Source organism: Cebus imitator, unplaced genomic scaffold (assembly GCF_001604975.1).
Source record: "Cebus imitator isolate Cc_AM_T3 unplaced genomic scaffold, Cebus_imitator-1.0 Scaffold402, whole genome shotgun sequence".
NCBI classification, from domain to species: domain Eukaryota; kingdom Metazoa; phylum Chordata; class Mammalia; order Primates; family Cebidae; genus Cebus; species Cebus imitator.
In genome coordinates this window covers 1762462-1779141 of record NW_016107717.1, presented here as the reverse complement: position 1 = coordinate 1779141, position 16680 = coordinate 1762462, and the positions used below count along the sequence as shown (strand labels likewise).

The 16680-nt window shown below is 43.7% G+C and overlaps 1 protein-coding gene and 1 long non-coding RNA gene across 11 annotated transcripts in view; one reads left to right on the top strand and one right to left on the bottom strand.

Annotated features, from left to right (window-relative positions):
- LOC119468253 overlaps nucleotides 1-5959 on the bottom strand; it is a 47176-nt gene extending 41217 nt beyond the window's left edge. For both annotated transcript variants that reach the window (XR_005196909.1, XR_005196910.1), the window contains exon 1: nucleotides 5889-5959. This is a non-coding gene — a long non-coding RNA (uncharacterized LOC119468253). The remainder of the gene's footprint in view (nucleotides 1-5888) is intronic.
- Nucleotides 1-16680, top strand: part of LOC108289411 (protein transport protein Sec16B) — a 50669-nt gene that overhangs the window by 2571 nt on the left and 31418 nt on the right. For 2 of the 9 annotated variants that reach the window (XM_037731475.1, XM_037731474.1), the window contains exons 1-8: nucleotides 6161-6281; nucleotides 8108-8461; nucleotides 10499-10611; nucleotides 11320-11440; nucleotides 12233-12341; nucleotides 14483-14627; nucleotides 15274-15425; nucleotides 15818-15879. In XM_037731475.1, coding sequence (XP_037587403.1) covers nucleotides 8166-8461; nucleotides 10499-10611; nucleotides 11320-11440; nucleotides 12233-12341; nucleotides 14483-14627; nucleotides 15274-15425; nucleotides 15818-15879 — 998 coding nt within the window. In that variant the 5' untranslated portion in view covers nucleotides 6161-6281; nucleotides 8108-8165. The other 7 variants (XM_017508840.2, XM_037731469.1, XM_037731470.1 and 4 more) reach the window with 6 other exon arrangements.

Here is a 16680-nt window from a genome sequence, read left to right as displayed (position 1 = left end):
TCCGCCTCCTGGGTTCAGGCAATTCTCCTGCCTCAGCTTCCTGAGTAGCTGGGATTACAGGCATGCACCACCATGCCCAGCTAATTTTTTGTATTTTTTTTTAGTAGAGACGGGGTTTCACCATGTTGACCAGGATGGTCTCCATCTCTTGACCTCGTGATCCACCCGCCTTGGCCTCCCAAAGTGCTGGGATTACAGGCTTGAGCCATCACGCCCGGCCGAGTGAGTCTCTTAAGTATAGCTAGGGACCTCATTTTAATAAAGTATACAGATAATTCATATCTCTTTGTATCTCATTTATATCCCACATGGCATCCTTTTATCTACTCTTAGGTCAACTCCCTAAACTCACTGCTCCAGCATTCTCCTTTACTTTCTCTGGAAACTCTTTTCAATGTTTAATTCTAAACTCAGGCTATGAAAACTATTGAGTACAGTCATACAGTCCAAGCTGTTGCTGCTGTACATTTAAGGTGTCCATTCATTTATAAATACAATTTTATTGAGCTCTTGTCATATGCCAGGCACTGTACAAGGCACTGCAAATATAGCATGGAACAAAGCACAGAAGGCTAACATCCCCATGGAGCCAGAAGTCAGCCTGGAGGTGTCCAATAACAGGTGCATTTTTAGCCCACTTCTCACTCTGAGCACAGGTTCCTAGTTAAAGCCCACTCTTGTATTCCACACTGGCCATTCCAGACCTTCATAATGTTTCTCACGTCTCTTACCAAATGCGTTGTATTGTATTGCATTGTATTATGATTGCATTGTATTATGAATACCAGTAGAACCTGACATTCTACTCCATAGGGAATTCTTGGTTTCTGGTCCCCTAATGTTCAAACTTGTCTCCACCTATGCCCATCTTCACCTCTTTTTCCCTGTCTTAGAGGAGCACGTGCCCTTCCTCCTAGCTAGGTTTAGCTTTTGCTCCTGTGCTCTGGATCCCATGTGACCCATTTCCTCTGAGATTTGCTTCTTCAGTGTTTGTGTATCTCCAGTCTCTCCATATGAATCAGCAGAGACTCTCTCTTGTCTAGTCGACCCTAAACCGATTCTTCAAACCTGAGTGCCTCGTGGTAGCCCAGCCCTTCTCTTCACAGCTGGGGTTCTGGAAAGAGTAATTGAACTTGCTGTCTCCTCTTCCTTACTTTCCATGTGCTGTAAAGTGATTTCTATGTCTAATTCTCCTCTTCCTTCACCATAGCCTTACTGAAATTGTTCCTGTTAAGATAATCAAACTTCTGAATTGTCAAATCCAGTGACCCAGAGAACACACTTTTACTCATTACCTTTCTCAATATTCCTCCTAGGTTTGGCATTATTCACCACTGTCCTGCTTTTGAAACCACCACGTCTGGCTTCTGGGACACCATCCTCTCCTGGTTTGCTGCCCATCTTTCTGGCACCTCCATGTTATATTTCTGTGTCCAGTTCTCCTGTGTCCACCTTAGAGCTCCTTCCTCAGACTTGTCTACTAAGCTTTTCTTCAACAATCCTATCTGTGTCTGTGGCTTCGACCACCACATCTCCTCTCCATCCTTTCTCTTGAGCTTATTACAGCCAATTACTTATGGACCACACTCCCCTGTGTCCCACAGGCTCCTCACAGTCAGCATGTGCAAAACTGAACACATCATCTTCCCCACCAAACTGCCTCCTCTTCTAAGAGTATTAGCCAAAAAAAAAAAAAAAAAAAAAAAAAAAAAAAGCAGCTTCATCTCATCTCCACAGCCTGAAAATTTGGATTATCCTTGACTTCTCTTTCTCCCTCATCTTCTACTGTCAACAGAGCATCAATGCATGTTGATTACATTTTACAAACATATATTATATATATTCTGTATGTCCCTTCTCCTCCCCACAGCTGCTCTTGTTCATTTATTTCTCCTGCTTGATCTGTGGAATAGCCTTGAACAGCACACCTCCCGTTTCTAGTCTCTTGCTTTCCCCTGTGCTTCTTCCATTAGAAAAATCAGTGATATATCATTAGAATGATGATTGCATTGTATTTTGATCTCATTATATTGTGATTGATTGTATTATGATTCAATGTCTATTGTTCTACTGAATTGAGAGCTTCTTTGAGGCAGGTATTGCATGTTATTTATCTTTGCATCCCTGATGCATGTGATAATGATGAGCATATAGTAGGTGTTTAGTAAACACTTGTTCAATGAATAAATGACTCAACCTCTAACAAGAAGAGCAGACTGAGCACAGATAATCAATCTTGAAAGCTTTGAGCACTGTCACATTTTAGCAGCTTGAATGCCTAAGTAGTTACTGATGTGACAATAACACATCTGGTGGTTGAACTTAACACTATTGTTTTAAAATAATGTTAGTTAATTTTGCCTTTTAAAATAATATGAGTTTATTGTAGAAAAGTTAGAAAATATGGATAAGCAATAGGAAGAAAATAAAATCATCCATAATTCCATCACCTGGTAGATAACTACTGATACCTCATTGATGTAGATCTTCTCAGTTTGTTTTCTAAATTTTTACTTTCAGTAAAGAAATATGATGAAGCCTGGGGGATGTCTTAAATGCTGAGCTGTCCTTTGCAAGAGTAACCAGTCATTAAATCATGGTGCTCAAGGATTCTTGGCAGACCTGACCTAGATGTAGGTGAGTGTTCACATCCGTCAGCACTAATCTGGCGGCTAGACGTTAGCAGCATCATGAGCAGTGATAATACTTTTGCTAGAGAGGTGTCACACTAGGGTGGTATCTTAGTCAGTTCAGGCCACTGTAACAGAAAACCACAGACTAGGTGGCTTAAACAACAGAAATTTATTTCTCATACTTCTGGAGGCTGGGAAGCCCAAGATCAAGATTCCAGCAGATCTGGTGTCTGGTGAGGGCCGCTTTCTGGTTTGCAGATGGCCATCTTTGGTTGTATTCTTACATACCAGAAAGCAGAGAGAGAGGAGAAGCAAACTCTCTTGTGACTTTTTATAAGAAGGGAATGATTTCCATTGACAAGGGCTCCACTCTCATGACCTCATTACCTCTCAGAGGCCTACCTCCTAATACCATCACATTGGGAGTTAGGATTTCAACATACAAATTTTGGGAGGAAACAAACATTTAATCCACAGCAGGTAGTTTCTCTTGTTTGAAGCTAGACCCTAGACAGTGCTGTCTACCATTTGAAAGAGAGAACAGAGACTGGGAAAGGAAATTTACATAAATAATAAACCTTCAGGACTCCAATCCTGGTGCATAGTGGGAATGCAGAGCAGGAATCAGGTACGAGGACAGAGCACTTGGGGCAGGATAATGAGAAGACCATAGCCATCTGGGCATGAGAGACCCTACTGGATTATCCCGGGACACTACAGCCAGGACCTGGGGTGGCCAGACCCATTCTGGTCCACCTCCTGATGGGGATTGAGCTCCTAATGTATTGTCAAGCTGGGCCAATTTGGTTTAGAAATCAGGAAGAATTGAGCTGCCAAGTTGAAAGACTTAATAATTGTAGTTATGTGAGGCTGGGAAGGTAGGAAATGACAAATCCCAAGCCCTTTGGAGTGGTGAGATCCCACTACAACCTATTTAATTTTGTGACCCATATAACTGTTGTATGCCATATGTCTATATAGAATAATTAAAGCTAATTAGAATTAATTTTGGTTGGTGAGTGTTTGAAGAGTTTTATAATAACTCTAGAGATAATTAGAGATGCTCTGGGATGTCACAAAAGAAGCATTTGGAATAATTTGTCTAGATGTTTAAGCCAGAGATGTGCAATGAAGGCTAGTAACAGAAATGAAAATTCTATAATTGCAAGAACACTGAATCAGGAAGTAAGAATTGGAGGTTAAAATCGGTATGCTGCTTAACAGGTTCTCTGAAAGACACAAACAACCCACCAACAACTTTGCTTTGTAGCATTTGCCAATTTCTGTGGTGTAAACACTCCCACCATGGTGGATTTCAAGTATTCCATGGTTTAACAACTGGCTCACACAATTCCTGAATAGTTAATAATCAGCTTTTATTAACCTTGTGCAAGGCAGCTACAGCACACCAGTGTAATTTTCACTGAACTTCTAGTTAACTTTGTGATCTTGGGTAAATCATTTCACTTCTTTGGATCTCGGTTTTATCATCAAAAAAGCAAAGTTGTTAAAATAACCTCTAAGGTCTTTTCCAAAGTTAACATTCTAATAATGCAGCTGGTATTATAGGGCAAGACTAATGTCACATAATATGCTAAAAGAGTGACATCAAGAACTTTTATGAATGTTATTATAATATACTAGAACATATAATTTGGTATCAAGTCGGTGTAATAATCACCCTGTTCTGATTCCTGCTGTCGATGTGTGTGTCCTTCTCTAGTTCCTCTTCCCAGAAGGATTAAAAACAACAGTGCAGCCATTAGAGAGCCAAATGTCACAGCCCAGGAGTGAGGTAAGAAACCATTGGCTGCCGAGCGCATGGCTCACGCCTGTAATCCCAGCACTCTGGGAGGCTGATGTGGGTGGATCACGAGGTTAGGAGTTTGAGACCAGCCTGGCCAACATGGTGAAACTCCATCTCTACTAAAAATACAAAAATTAGTGGGGTGTGGTGGTGCGTGCCTGTAATCCCAGATACTGAGGAGGCGGAGGCAGGAGAATTGCTTGAACCTGGGAGACGGAGGTTGCAGTGAGACGAGATTGCACCATTGTACTCCAGCCTGGGTGAGAGCAAGACTCCATCTTAGGGGAAAAAAAAAAAAAACATTAGCTACAGTCAGAGAATTCTACACTCAGTTTCTGGGTTCTAGAGTCAGCCGAGGGACTGAGAGAAAATTTCGTAGCTTAGATACATGACCCTATCCGACCATGGGACAGATCCAAGAGGGGTGGTTTTCCTTGGACTAGTAATGACAGACATGAGAAGCTAATTTGTTCTAAGCTTTTCAAAGGAAAGCTTAGGTGTCTTTTATATTTCTATGTGTCCAATCCTGGCCCTTAATAGGAATACAGTAAGCATTTGTTGAGAGAAAGTATAAACCATTGGGATTTTTTAACAGAGCAGATTCAGAATTTTAAAATATTAATTCAGCAGTAGTCATGTGCTTCTCTGAGTTTACTTTAATAACGCAGAAGAAATATATATTTCTTTTTTTATTTTTCTAAGCCTGAGTTTCGCTCTTGTTGCCCAGGCTAGAGTGCAATGGTGCGATTTCGGCTCACTGCAACCTCCACCTGCCAGGTTCAAGCGATTCTCCTGCCTCAGCCTCCCGAGTAGCTGGGATTACAGGTGGCCACCACCACGCCTGGTTAACTTTTTGTATTTTTAGTAGAGATGGGGTTTTACTATTTTGGCCAGGCTGGTCTCAAACTCCCAACCTCAGGTGATCCACCTAACTTGGCCTCCCAAAGTGCTGGGATTACAGGTGTGAGCTACTATGCCTGACCAGAAATGTATATTTCAAAAGTGAAAAACTAATTTCTTGTTATAAGAGAAAACTTTTTAGTGCCTTCCGTTCAAAAATTGGTCATATAAATCAACCTTCTATCTAGATAACATAATTTATTACATAACCAGAGCGTAATGGAGAGAAACATACATGAGAAAAACCCACACTGGGCAAACCAGGTGTTTACTCCCACCAGTGAGTGTGCCCCCTTCCCCACCAGCCTCAGCCAGTGGAATTAACTTGTCTCTTTGGAAAGGAAAAGATAATATCGATCTGCAGAGGATACTTATCTATATATCATGTGTTGCTTTACCAACATTTAATCCTGGTGATGACCCTCGTAAGCTAAGCATTGTCATGCCCATTTTGAAGAAAAAGAAACTGAAACTCGGAGAGATTAAGCAACAGAACCAGCTAGTGGTAGAGCCAAGAGTTAACACCCGAAATGTGGTACTTTTCTCACCAGACCAGGCTGCCCCAGGGCTTCCGGGCTTCCTCTTCCTGGTGTCTCTCTTCTGTGATTGCTGTAGGAACTTGGATGATTTCTCATGTGAATGAACCTGGCTCAGCCCATGCTCAGGCAAACAGAAGCGCCAGTCTCTGACAGGGTTCAGAGCAAATTTGTCAAGTCAGGCTGGTCCCAGACTGCGGTATCTGGGCTGTACTTTGCCCTAATGAATCAGCTCCATGGAGGCTGGGCAGTTGCAAAGGTAACTAACATGCTGTACATCTGAGGGCCCAGTGAGTCTTGGTAGATGTGGCACCTGGACTCTGACCATCTCCAAGAGGAGAGGAGGCAGTCTTGGGCTAGGTCCCTGGAGCAGCGCTGAAGGAAGGTAGGAAGCCGTCGGAGCAGGTGTATGGGAACACTTGCTCCCTTCTTTCCCTTCTTTGAGCTGGACATGCTGTGCTGTCAGATTAGGAAAGGCAATATTGCCTTTACCGGGACTAGGAAAGGTCATTTATGTGAATGTTGTGAGTGTGATTTGTCATCATAGATGTAATTCCTTCATTTTGAGAATCGAAGGGGCTATTTATTTGGCATTCTTAAATACAATCTGAGGACTTATTTGCTGGAGTTGATGTCTCTTGGCAGCAAAATGATGTGATTTTGGTGGAAAGATTTGGTGTTGCGCCTTTGCAGTGGGAGAAGGGCTGTCTAGTGGGACAATCTGGGGACAAGGGGAAAGCAGCTTTCTTCTTATTCCACTTACGTGGTCCAAATGGTTTTGAGTTCCACTGGCCTTCAGAAAAGGCTCATGTGCCCTCCCCTGTATCTGGGACATTTGGCCTTTCCTGGGGTTTGCTGGCAAAGGCTGTCATTGCACCTGGCTTTTTCAAGGGAGTGAGCTGACATGGGAAGGAAGCCACAGGTTCCCCCGGGGTTGGGAGTGACCTTGAAGGGGGAGGCCCTCTCTGCGCCTTGCTCTTCTTGTGTGTTCTGCTGTCTCATAGCTCTTGGCTCCCTGGTGTTTGAGCAGAGTGACGTCTCGATTTCAACACCTACCCTTTTGACCTTCTGTTCTGATATGAATTTTTATATGAGGCTGGGAGCTTCAGTAGTGGGAACAAGTTAACTGATTTGATCAGAATCTTGCAACCTAAAACAGTTCCCAGGGAAGAAAAGAATCGGAGCCGACCTAGCCTGTGGATGCTCCTGACACAAGAGAATCCCTGAGCAAAAGTGAGGTCTGAGGTGTGCTTTCTTTCGCGGGTGCAATCCCCACACCCTGCCACCCTGTGCTATGGGCAGAGGAACCTTGAAGGTAATCAGTCCCTGGAGCAATTTCTCATTTTGAGGAATACATGGGGAAAATTAGTTTGGCGGTAGGGAGACTTCCAGGCTTTAAAATCTCCAGCCAGGAAGAATACTGAGACATGGCTATTTGCTTATGAAAACAGTCCCAAACTTGCCTCTTGTTGGCTCCTCTGGAAGAGGAACAGGTATGACCATATTACATAGGTTCTGTTCTTTGAGGGGGTTAATGTAAGGATTCAGAGAAGGTGCATGTTGAAGAGGTCAGTGAAAACTTTTTTTGTTTAATAAACATCTTCAGCCACTCATACCACCCCAATCTTTATCCTTGATAGCACTGTTATTTATTGAGCAATTACTATATACCAGGTAACATGTTAGGCACTTTGGGTAGGTTATCTTAACTCTGTGAATAACCTTGCAAGGTGGTTATTACAGTCTCCATTTCCTGGGTAAGGAAATTGAAGCTTGAAAAAATGAACTAGCTAGTTAAGTGGCAGAGTTAGGATTTGAACTCTGATCTAGCTCTCTCCAAGACCCACTCTATTTCTGATACCACAGAGCCTTCACTGTAAGTGTTAAATAAACACTTGCTGGGGGAATATGTGAAGAAACATCAACTGAGATTCCTTGATAGCATTTTTAGCTGTACCTGTTACTGTTATCTGTCTCCCATGCCTCCCCCATCTGTCGTTGTTCTGAATGTACTTTTTAATTTTTTAAGCAATATCAATATAATGGTCTAGTCTGTTATTTGCTTCATGTATCTGATAATTTTTTTTCCAGATTTCTCAGTATCCATGCCCATATGGTTTGTTTTAGATAGATTTCAAGGACCATAGCTGTTCTTTTCATAAAACCTAATCAACCACCATGTTAGGATACAGGCTTTAAATGATGATTTCTCCTTTTTCCTCTGTCTGCAGGAAGGTAAAATAACTACACAACTAACTCAAAACCCAAGACAAATTCAGAGAATCAGGGATGGAACTTTGGGTTCCCCAGAGGCCGCCCCAGACACGAGGGAGGGCCACAGCACCCTCAAAGGATCCAGACCGCGGGTTTCAGAGAGATGGACATCATCGGTCTGTCCCTCAGGCTCGGCACAATGGAGAGAGGTTCCACCAATGGCAAGACAACCGCGGGAGCCCCCAGCCACAGCAGGGGCCCAGGGCAGACCATCAACAGCCCTATTATGCATCCAGACCTGGGGACTGGCATCAGCCTGTGCCTGGGATTGACTATTATGAAGGTGGTTATTCCAATCAGTTGTACTCAAGGTATGGCTTTAGGGCTTGGAATGAATGCAACTCTCCTAAATGCTTATGAATAGATTGTTCTTTTCCTTCTTCCTTTTCCTTTTATTTCTCTCTCCCCACTTGTTTCTTTTTCTTTTTCTGTCTTACTACATTTCTTTAGCTAAACCCTGTCCTCTCCTAAATTGGTTTTTGGTGGAGATAGTATCAAAGATAGTATTTCTTTCATCTTTATCCCCTAATGGAGCTTCTTAAAGAAGCCATCACAAATGTGATTGGGTATTGAGGGCTAGTGAAGCAGGGGTGGGGTAGAGGGAAGAAAAAGTGGTGAAATTCAAGACAGCAAATGGAATCTTCTTGCTCTGGGATTGCAAAAGGTAGTATATGTAGACTATGGAAAAGCTTTCCTTGGAGCTCCCTCTAAGGAGTTTCTCATTGTCAGTGGACCACTCTGCCTTGGGATTAGCATGACGCTACCAGCACCAAGAAGAATCCTAGTGCCTACAACAGTACCTGGAGTGTAACAGGCATACCAGTAATCTGTATTGAAGGAATGGGAACTTTAAAAACACTGGCCTTAGGGAAAGCAGATGTAAACTTGCAGGCTCCAAGTTCAGAAGGAGGAGGTTGCAGTGAGGTCATTCTGTCCGGGTTGGAGATTCTGGAATTCCTGCTCCCCTGGTCTGTAGACCTGGACTTAGTGTTTCATGGAATGTTGGAAGCCATCTATGTTCTTCTTTAGCTTTTCCAGTTGGGGTGATATTTACCTGCTTAGATTCGGGGTTGAAATTACAACAATTATTTCAAAGAATTTTTTTCCCTAAGAAATGCTGAAGAATTGCTAATTGGGCTGGGTGCAGTGGCTCATGCCTATAATCCTAGCACTTTGGGAGGCCGAGGTGGGCAGATCATCTGAGGTTGGGAGTTTGAGACCAGCCTGGGCAACATGGTGAAACCTCATCTCTACTAAAAATACAAAAACAAAACAAAACAAAGCAAAAACCCAAAACACAATTAGCTGGGCATGGTAGTGCACGCTTGTAGTCCCAGTTACTTGGGAAGCTGAGACGGGAGAATCGCTTGAACCCGGGAGGTGGAGGTTTCTGTGAGCCGAGGTTTCTGTGAGCCGAGATTTCATCACTACACTCCAGCCTAGGTGACAGAGTGAGACTCTGTCTCAAAAAAAAAAAAAATTGCTAATTGATAAAAACATTAATATTATGATGTTCCTCTCCCCAATCTTTTTGGATTGTTATATTCTCAAAGAGAGGCATGTTCAGGACAGAGGCAATAAAAGTAATCAGGCTTAAGATAGTCCAGTTGGAATTTTTAATTTCAATTCCATTTGAAACAAGCATGGAAATTACAATGGTATATTGGAGACTTAACACAGTCATCTCAGGAAGTGGTTTTCTCAGATGTCAGGACAGAGTTTTCTAAGATAATATGTATGTATTTGGGGAGTGAGAGTTTTACTATAAAATAAAAGTTTTAAATAAAAAAGATGCTTTTAGAAAAAGAGTTGTTTTTTTTTTTTGAGACGGAGTTTCGCTCTTGTTACCCAGGCTGGAGTGCAATGGCGCGATCTCGGCTCACCGCAACTTCTGCCTCCCGGGTTCAGGCAATTCTCCTGCCCCAGCCTCCTGAGTAGCTGGGATTACAGGCATGTGCCACCATGCCCAGCTAATTTTTTGTATTTTTTAGTAGAGACGGGGTTTCACCATGTTGACCAGGATGGTCTCAATCTCTTGACCTCGTGATCCACCCGCCTCGGCCTCCCACAGTGCTGGGATTACAGGCTGGAGCCACCGCGCCCGGCCCAGAAAAAGAGTTTTAAGTAAAAAAAGATTTTACTATAAAAATTGTGCTCTTGTTATGCAACAAAGTCCTGACTCCTCTGATTCTGTTTACAGGATCTAGAATTAACTATGGCTTTCAAGCAGATTCTAGCTTGGGTCACAACTCCGTCCTCTGAAACTGTTAAGTTTGTCAAGTCCTCCATTGGTTTCTCTCTTTACCACCCGTGTCCTCCACTGACCGGCCTTCTTTGTGATATTTTAGGCCAGGTTATGAGAATTCATATCAGAGCTATTACTCTCCTGTTCTGAGGGAGGAATATGCTTATGGAAGTTACTACTATCATGGACCCCCGCAGCGGCTGCAGGAAGAAAGAGGTATGGAAAAGTCTCCGAGAAGCCTTTGGGATTTGGGGATGGGGCAGCTGGTCTGAGAGGCAGGGGAGAGACAAAAGGAGCCATGTTCAGACCTCACCTTGGGCATCCTTTTTTGGCCAGATGAGACCGCAGCAGTAACACTCCTCCTAGATGTCCTGGGGTGTAACGGAGTTGTTTTCCTTTGTATGCACACATGATGGTACTGTTACTAGTACTGTGGGGATTTGGCACTTCACGTTTTTTCTCCTACTTTGCATTATAGCCAAGATTATAGTCTTTGACCAAGTAACAATGAAGTCAGTTCTTAAGGACATCTGTTGGGCTATCACTTTACCCTGAGGGCAGCAGATATGCACCCAAGGAGTGTTCTACCCTATAACAGGTATAGGGTGTGTCTTAATGGCAGCTTCTGAACTGCTAGCAAAGATAAACCTGTTTCAACATTGAACACACACACACACACGCACACACACGCACACACACACACAAATCCCCATTGTTGTGCAGTTGTATAGAGCCATGCTAATTGGTTCAGAGGGGACTGAGAGGCATCCTCATTAGCTCTCACCTACCTATTTATTCAATTTGGAAAATATGTTTTTAGATCTACTGTGCTCCAGTAAGTCCTCACAGCTCACTAATACCTTTCTAAGAACTTTCAGAAACAGGAAGTGACCTGCCTTGATTTTGTTTTCTCTGAGGGTGCAGTGCCAAGGCAAAGGAGCCCTTATATCTGGCATGAAGATTACCAAGATCAAAAGTACCTCGATGAACATCAGTATGAAAACCAGCACAGTTCATTTGGAACAAACAGTGAGACCCACTTCCAGTAAGTGTGAATGGAGAGGCCAGTTTGACATGACGTTGTCAAGCTCAGATTACGTCGGGCAAATCTTATGGCGTCTGTTGCTGGCCTCTCACCTCCAGAAGCCATTGTACCTTTTGCTTTAGCCACAAGGATATGGGAGTATCCCAAGATGGGCCTGGCCAGCTATTAATATGTCTATTGAATGAATGGGAACTTTAAAAACATCGGCCTTAGGAAAAGCAGATATAAACTTGCAGGCTCCAAGTTCCGGTGAGTCTGAGTCCTGGGAGGTTACTTGAGGCCTGTCCTAAAAGAGAACTCTCATTCTGTGTTGGCCTTAGAACAGATGTGGCCTAGCAAAAGTTCTCATGATTAGGTCATGAGAACTTACCTGGGCTGGGGTTCTTCTCCTCAGCCTACTTCTGAGCCCTGTCAATGGGACATCTCTCTGTGATAAGACAAGACAGGGAAGAGAGTTTTGCCCAAGCATCTCTGCTGGTGCTCTAGGCCCTGGAATTCACCAACCTAAACACTCTGATTTAAGTCACTCCAGAATGTCAAGCTATAGAGACCAGGCCTTCTCATCAGGGCCTGAGGCCACTTCCAGCCACTGAGCTGTGGAACTCAAGCACTCCTGTTTTGCTGGGATTAGTAGACTGAGGTGGCAAGTGGGAGGAAAATGCTTTCTCCTGTGGCACCCAGGCTGACGTGGTACCTGCCCCGCTTTGGAGCCGGTCAGCCTCCAGCGGAGAGCACCTCAGCCTTGATGGCTTGCCCAGGACCCTGCTCACTGCTCCTGTCATTTTGCTGCAGATCTAACAGTAGGAACCCTTATAAAGACAGCCCTGCTTCCAACTCTGGACAGGAGTGGCCTGGGGAGCTGTTTCCAGGGAGCCTGTCTGCTGGGGCCCAGAAAAATAAGGTAACCTAAAGTGACGTGGGGGGCTGGAGACTGTGACCATGTGTCGCAGCTGACACTGTCAGCAGTGGCAGGACAGGGCCCTTGGGGATGGGTGTCCAGTGGCCGTTCCTTCCCTTTTGACAGAACCTCTGCCCATGCCTTCCTTTTTTATCTCCCTACTGCCTCAGTCTTATGCATCCAACGCCCTGAACTGAAAACCTTTGCATTTTCGGCAAATTGACAGGATCAATAAATGTTACCCAGTTTACTCCAACATACTGGGATAGAGAGGAGGCTGTCACCAGGTGTTAGGTGTTAGGGAACCCAGGGAACTAGTAATTTGGTTTAACCCAGGAAATGGGAAGTTGCTAGCATCTTTGAATTCAGGTTTGAGAAGTAGGGCTTGAAACCTTTTCTAAATCATCATTCGTCTCTCTCCTCTAAAAATCTTATTGTATGCACCAACTGGGCCACAAAATGGAGATCTTTTTTTTTTTTTAAATCTTTTTTAAAGAATAATTTTAGATTTATGAAAAATTGGCAAATATACTACAGAGATTTTTAAATTTTTTTTTTGACAGAGTCTCACTCTGTTGCCCAGGCTGGAGTACAGTGGCACAATCTTGGCTCACTACAACCCTCACCTCCTGGGTTCAAGTGATTCTCCTGCCTTAGCCTCCCAAGTAGCTGGAATTACAGGCACCCACCACCACACCTGGCTAAGTTTTGTATTTTAGTAAAGATGGGTTTCACCATGTTGGCTAGGCTGGTCTCAAACTCTTGACCTCATGATCCATCTGCCTTGGCCTCCCAAAGTGCTGGGATTATAGGCATGAGTCACCATGCTTGGCCAGAGATGGTTCTTAATTTTGAAAGTCTTGTCTCCCTTATTAAGTCTGTATGATCTTTGAGGTCAATTTCTTTTGTATTCTGAGTGCTTAATAGGGTAGGACACATATTATTGTGATTAATAGTAACAATACAATGACAGCAGCCACATACATATGTATAGCACTTTACAGTGTACAAAGAGCTTTATTTTTTATTTTATTTATTTTTTTGAGGGTGAGTCTCACTCTGTCACCCAGGCTGGAGTACAATGGCTTGATCTAGGCTTACTGCAACCTCCACCTTTCTGGTTCAAGTGATCCGCCCACCTCAGCCTCCCTAGTAGCTGGGACTACAGGTGCGCTCCACCACATGCAGCTAATGTTTGTATTTTTAGTAGAGATGGGGTTTCACCATGTTGGCTAGGCTGGTCTGGAAATCCTAACCTCAGGTGATCCTCCTGCCTCAGCCTCCCAAAGTGCTGGGATTTCAGGTGTGATTCACTGTGCTTGGCCCAAAGAGCTTTTGAACCCATTATTTTACTTGTATGCACACAAGATGTAAATTCAATGAATTTATTTCTTTAGTTATTGAGAGAGAGAGTTTTGCCCTGTCACCTGGGCTGGAGTGTAACAGCATGATCATATCTCACTGCAGCCTTGAACTTCTGGGGTCAAGAGATCCTTCCACTTCAGCCTCCCAAGTAGCTGAGGCTACAGGTGTGCACCACCATGCCCAGCTAAATTAATTGATTAATTAATTAATTAATTTATTTTTGTAGGATGGGGTCTTGCTGTATTGCAATTTGGGATCTCAAATTCCTGGGCTCAGGTGATCCTGCTGCTTTGGCCTCCCAAAGTGCTCTGATTACAGGCATGAGGCATCATACCTCATGTCTGTATTCACAGGCATCATACCTGGCCCTGTGAATTTCTTTACAACTGCATCCAAAGGGAAAGCATGTTACCTGGAGCATAATAGGTGCTCATTAAATAGTTGGTGAATCAATACATGACTTGCTTGAAGTATATAGGGCAGATATGATTATATCACAGATGAAAGCATTGAGCTCAGAGAACCTAAGTTATGTGTCCAGGGACACAGCAGCTGAGTACAAGATAAAGCTGAGATTTGAATTCAAGGCCCCCTGACCCTAAGGCCTGCACTCTTTCCATTGGGTCATAATATGTCTTTTTGGCAAATGCCTGTCAACTTATTATCTCTTTTTCTTCTTTCAACACATCCACTTTCACTGTATGTATTTTGTTTCTTTGAAGGAACGCTTGAAAAGACCAGCCCTCTGAAACTTCTTCCTATGTGTTTTTAACTTTCAGCCAGCATTGGCTAGTGAGTCCAACCTTCTCCAGCAGCGTGAGTCGGGTCTCAGCTCCAGCAGCTACGAGCTCAGTCAGTATATCACAGATGCCTCTGAGCAGGATGGCCCTCCAGCGTCAGCAGCTTGGAGTCCAGTTCAGGCTGGTGAGTTCTAAGATGATCACAAGAGTTGCTTGAATCTGATGTGGAAAGGCCGGGTGGCAAGTGTCTGGGAAAGTCAGTCTTAAGATGGATCATTGTCGGCCTCATTTGCTTATGTAGATTTCCTGGGCAGAGAGATCAACTTTGGTTCCATTTTCTATCTTTTTGCTAGTAATGGTAATTACATCATAGCTGATTCCCGGAAGGGAACACTGCCCCTATCCATCATGAGATTGGGGAAGGAGGTACTCAGTGGTGCTTTTAAGACAACTGAAGAGCAGAGAGAATTAGGAAAAGCAAAAGGAGGACACAAGGCATCATTGCTTTGTCTGGATGTAGGAGCTTTGTCATGAGAATAGAGGCCACAAAAGCCAGAGACTCCTTGGGCTCTCAACATCACAGAGTCTGGGCTGAGTGCTTTATCATTTGGGCTGAATCATCAAGCCCATGCATTGTATTCTGACACATTCTCAGAGGCTTAAATCTGACTGGAGCAGGGAACATGGGCTTCTTCTGATTATACAACCCACCCAGAATCTTATTTTGGTTCAGGCAGAATTTGGGCAGAAATACGTCTGTGGCATGTTCCTAAACTAAAGAACAGTGATGGAAGTAATGCTAACGATGTCCATCTGTGTCTGTTGGTCAGAGTATGCCTCCTCAACTGGTCCCAAAGCACCCATGAAGTTCTACGTCCCTCATGTTCCTGTGAGTTTTGGGCCAGGAGGTCAGTTGGTGTGTGTGGGTCCCAGCTCTCTCACTGACGGGCAAACAGCCCTTGTTGAAGTGCACAGCGTGGAGGTAAAGAAGACCCAGTGTCCTTGAAATGCCAGCACATTGCCCACCTAACTACTCCTAACTTGCTTACCCTGCTTTCCTGAACCTGAGTCAGGGCATCTCCAGGAATGGGACACTCTTCTGGGAAACTGGGCCATGTACCCCCTGGATTAGGGAGTACAGGAATGGGTGGGGCTCTTCTCAGAAAGAATTGATGCTAGAGTTATGTTTTTCCTGAGCTGTCAGTGGCTCATCTTTAGCAACAAGATTTACTTTTTTCTTTCTGTTTTCTCCACAAGGCCTTGAGCCACATCCTAGGACCATCCTAGGACCCTGGAGTCTGATACTAGACTTGACTAATAGGGGCCTAGGGTAGATGCAGTCTTAAAGACAAAAATCTGATTTTTTAATTCCAGGTTATTCTTAATGACTCTGAAGAGCAAGAGGAGATGAGAAGTTTCTCAGGACCCTTGATTAGGTAAACTACCGTAAGAGCTGCTGAGTAAGGGCTTTGGAAATAGAGAATTTTCCTGCCCTGATCAGCATTTTGGAGATTTGTTCTTGATTTCCTTGGAAAAAAATGTCTGTCCTTATTGGAGTGGAATTCTCTGTGCTATAAGATAGAACCAAATGTGGCCTGAGCCATTTTGACAAGCCATTCAATAGTTGAAAGACAGAAAGAAAAATTAGCTTGACAGTTTAGAAATCTAAAATCAGTTCCATTTTGCAGAGGCTGCATGGTAGGAAGTTTTGGTGTTCCATGTGCTGATAGATGTTAGCAGAAAAGTGGAGCATAGCCTGGGAAGTCACTGACAAGTGGATCATAGCAGAAACAATTCTTGTCACAGTGGCTTTTTCCTGGAGAAGGAAATAAGATTGGCAGTGTTCAGGTTACAGAACAGTGTGCAAGTGAGCCCTCTGCCGTACTGAGCCAGGACTGCTTTTAAATGTCTCGTATTTCTGATAAATGTAACTTGGACATCTTTGTTGAGGAGAGAGTCCTTGCTGGGTGACAGCCCACCTGGGTCTCAGGCTCAGGGCATCCTACTGACTCAGAGTCTCATGGTGGACAGGTCAACTAGCCCTCTCTGAACCTTAGCTTTTCCCCTGAGAAGTGGTGTAACACCTGCTCTTCCTATCCAACGCTTGCCTGTGAGTCTCAAGTGAGATTATGCTTGAGACTAATCTCACATGGAAAGTATCATCACTACTACGCAAAAATATTCCCCATATGGTATTTGACAGTTCCTCCAAGAAAAAATGAGTGTTGTCTCTGTTT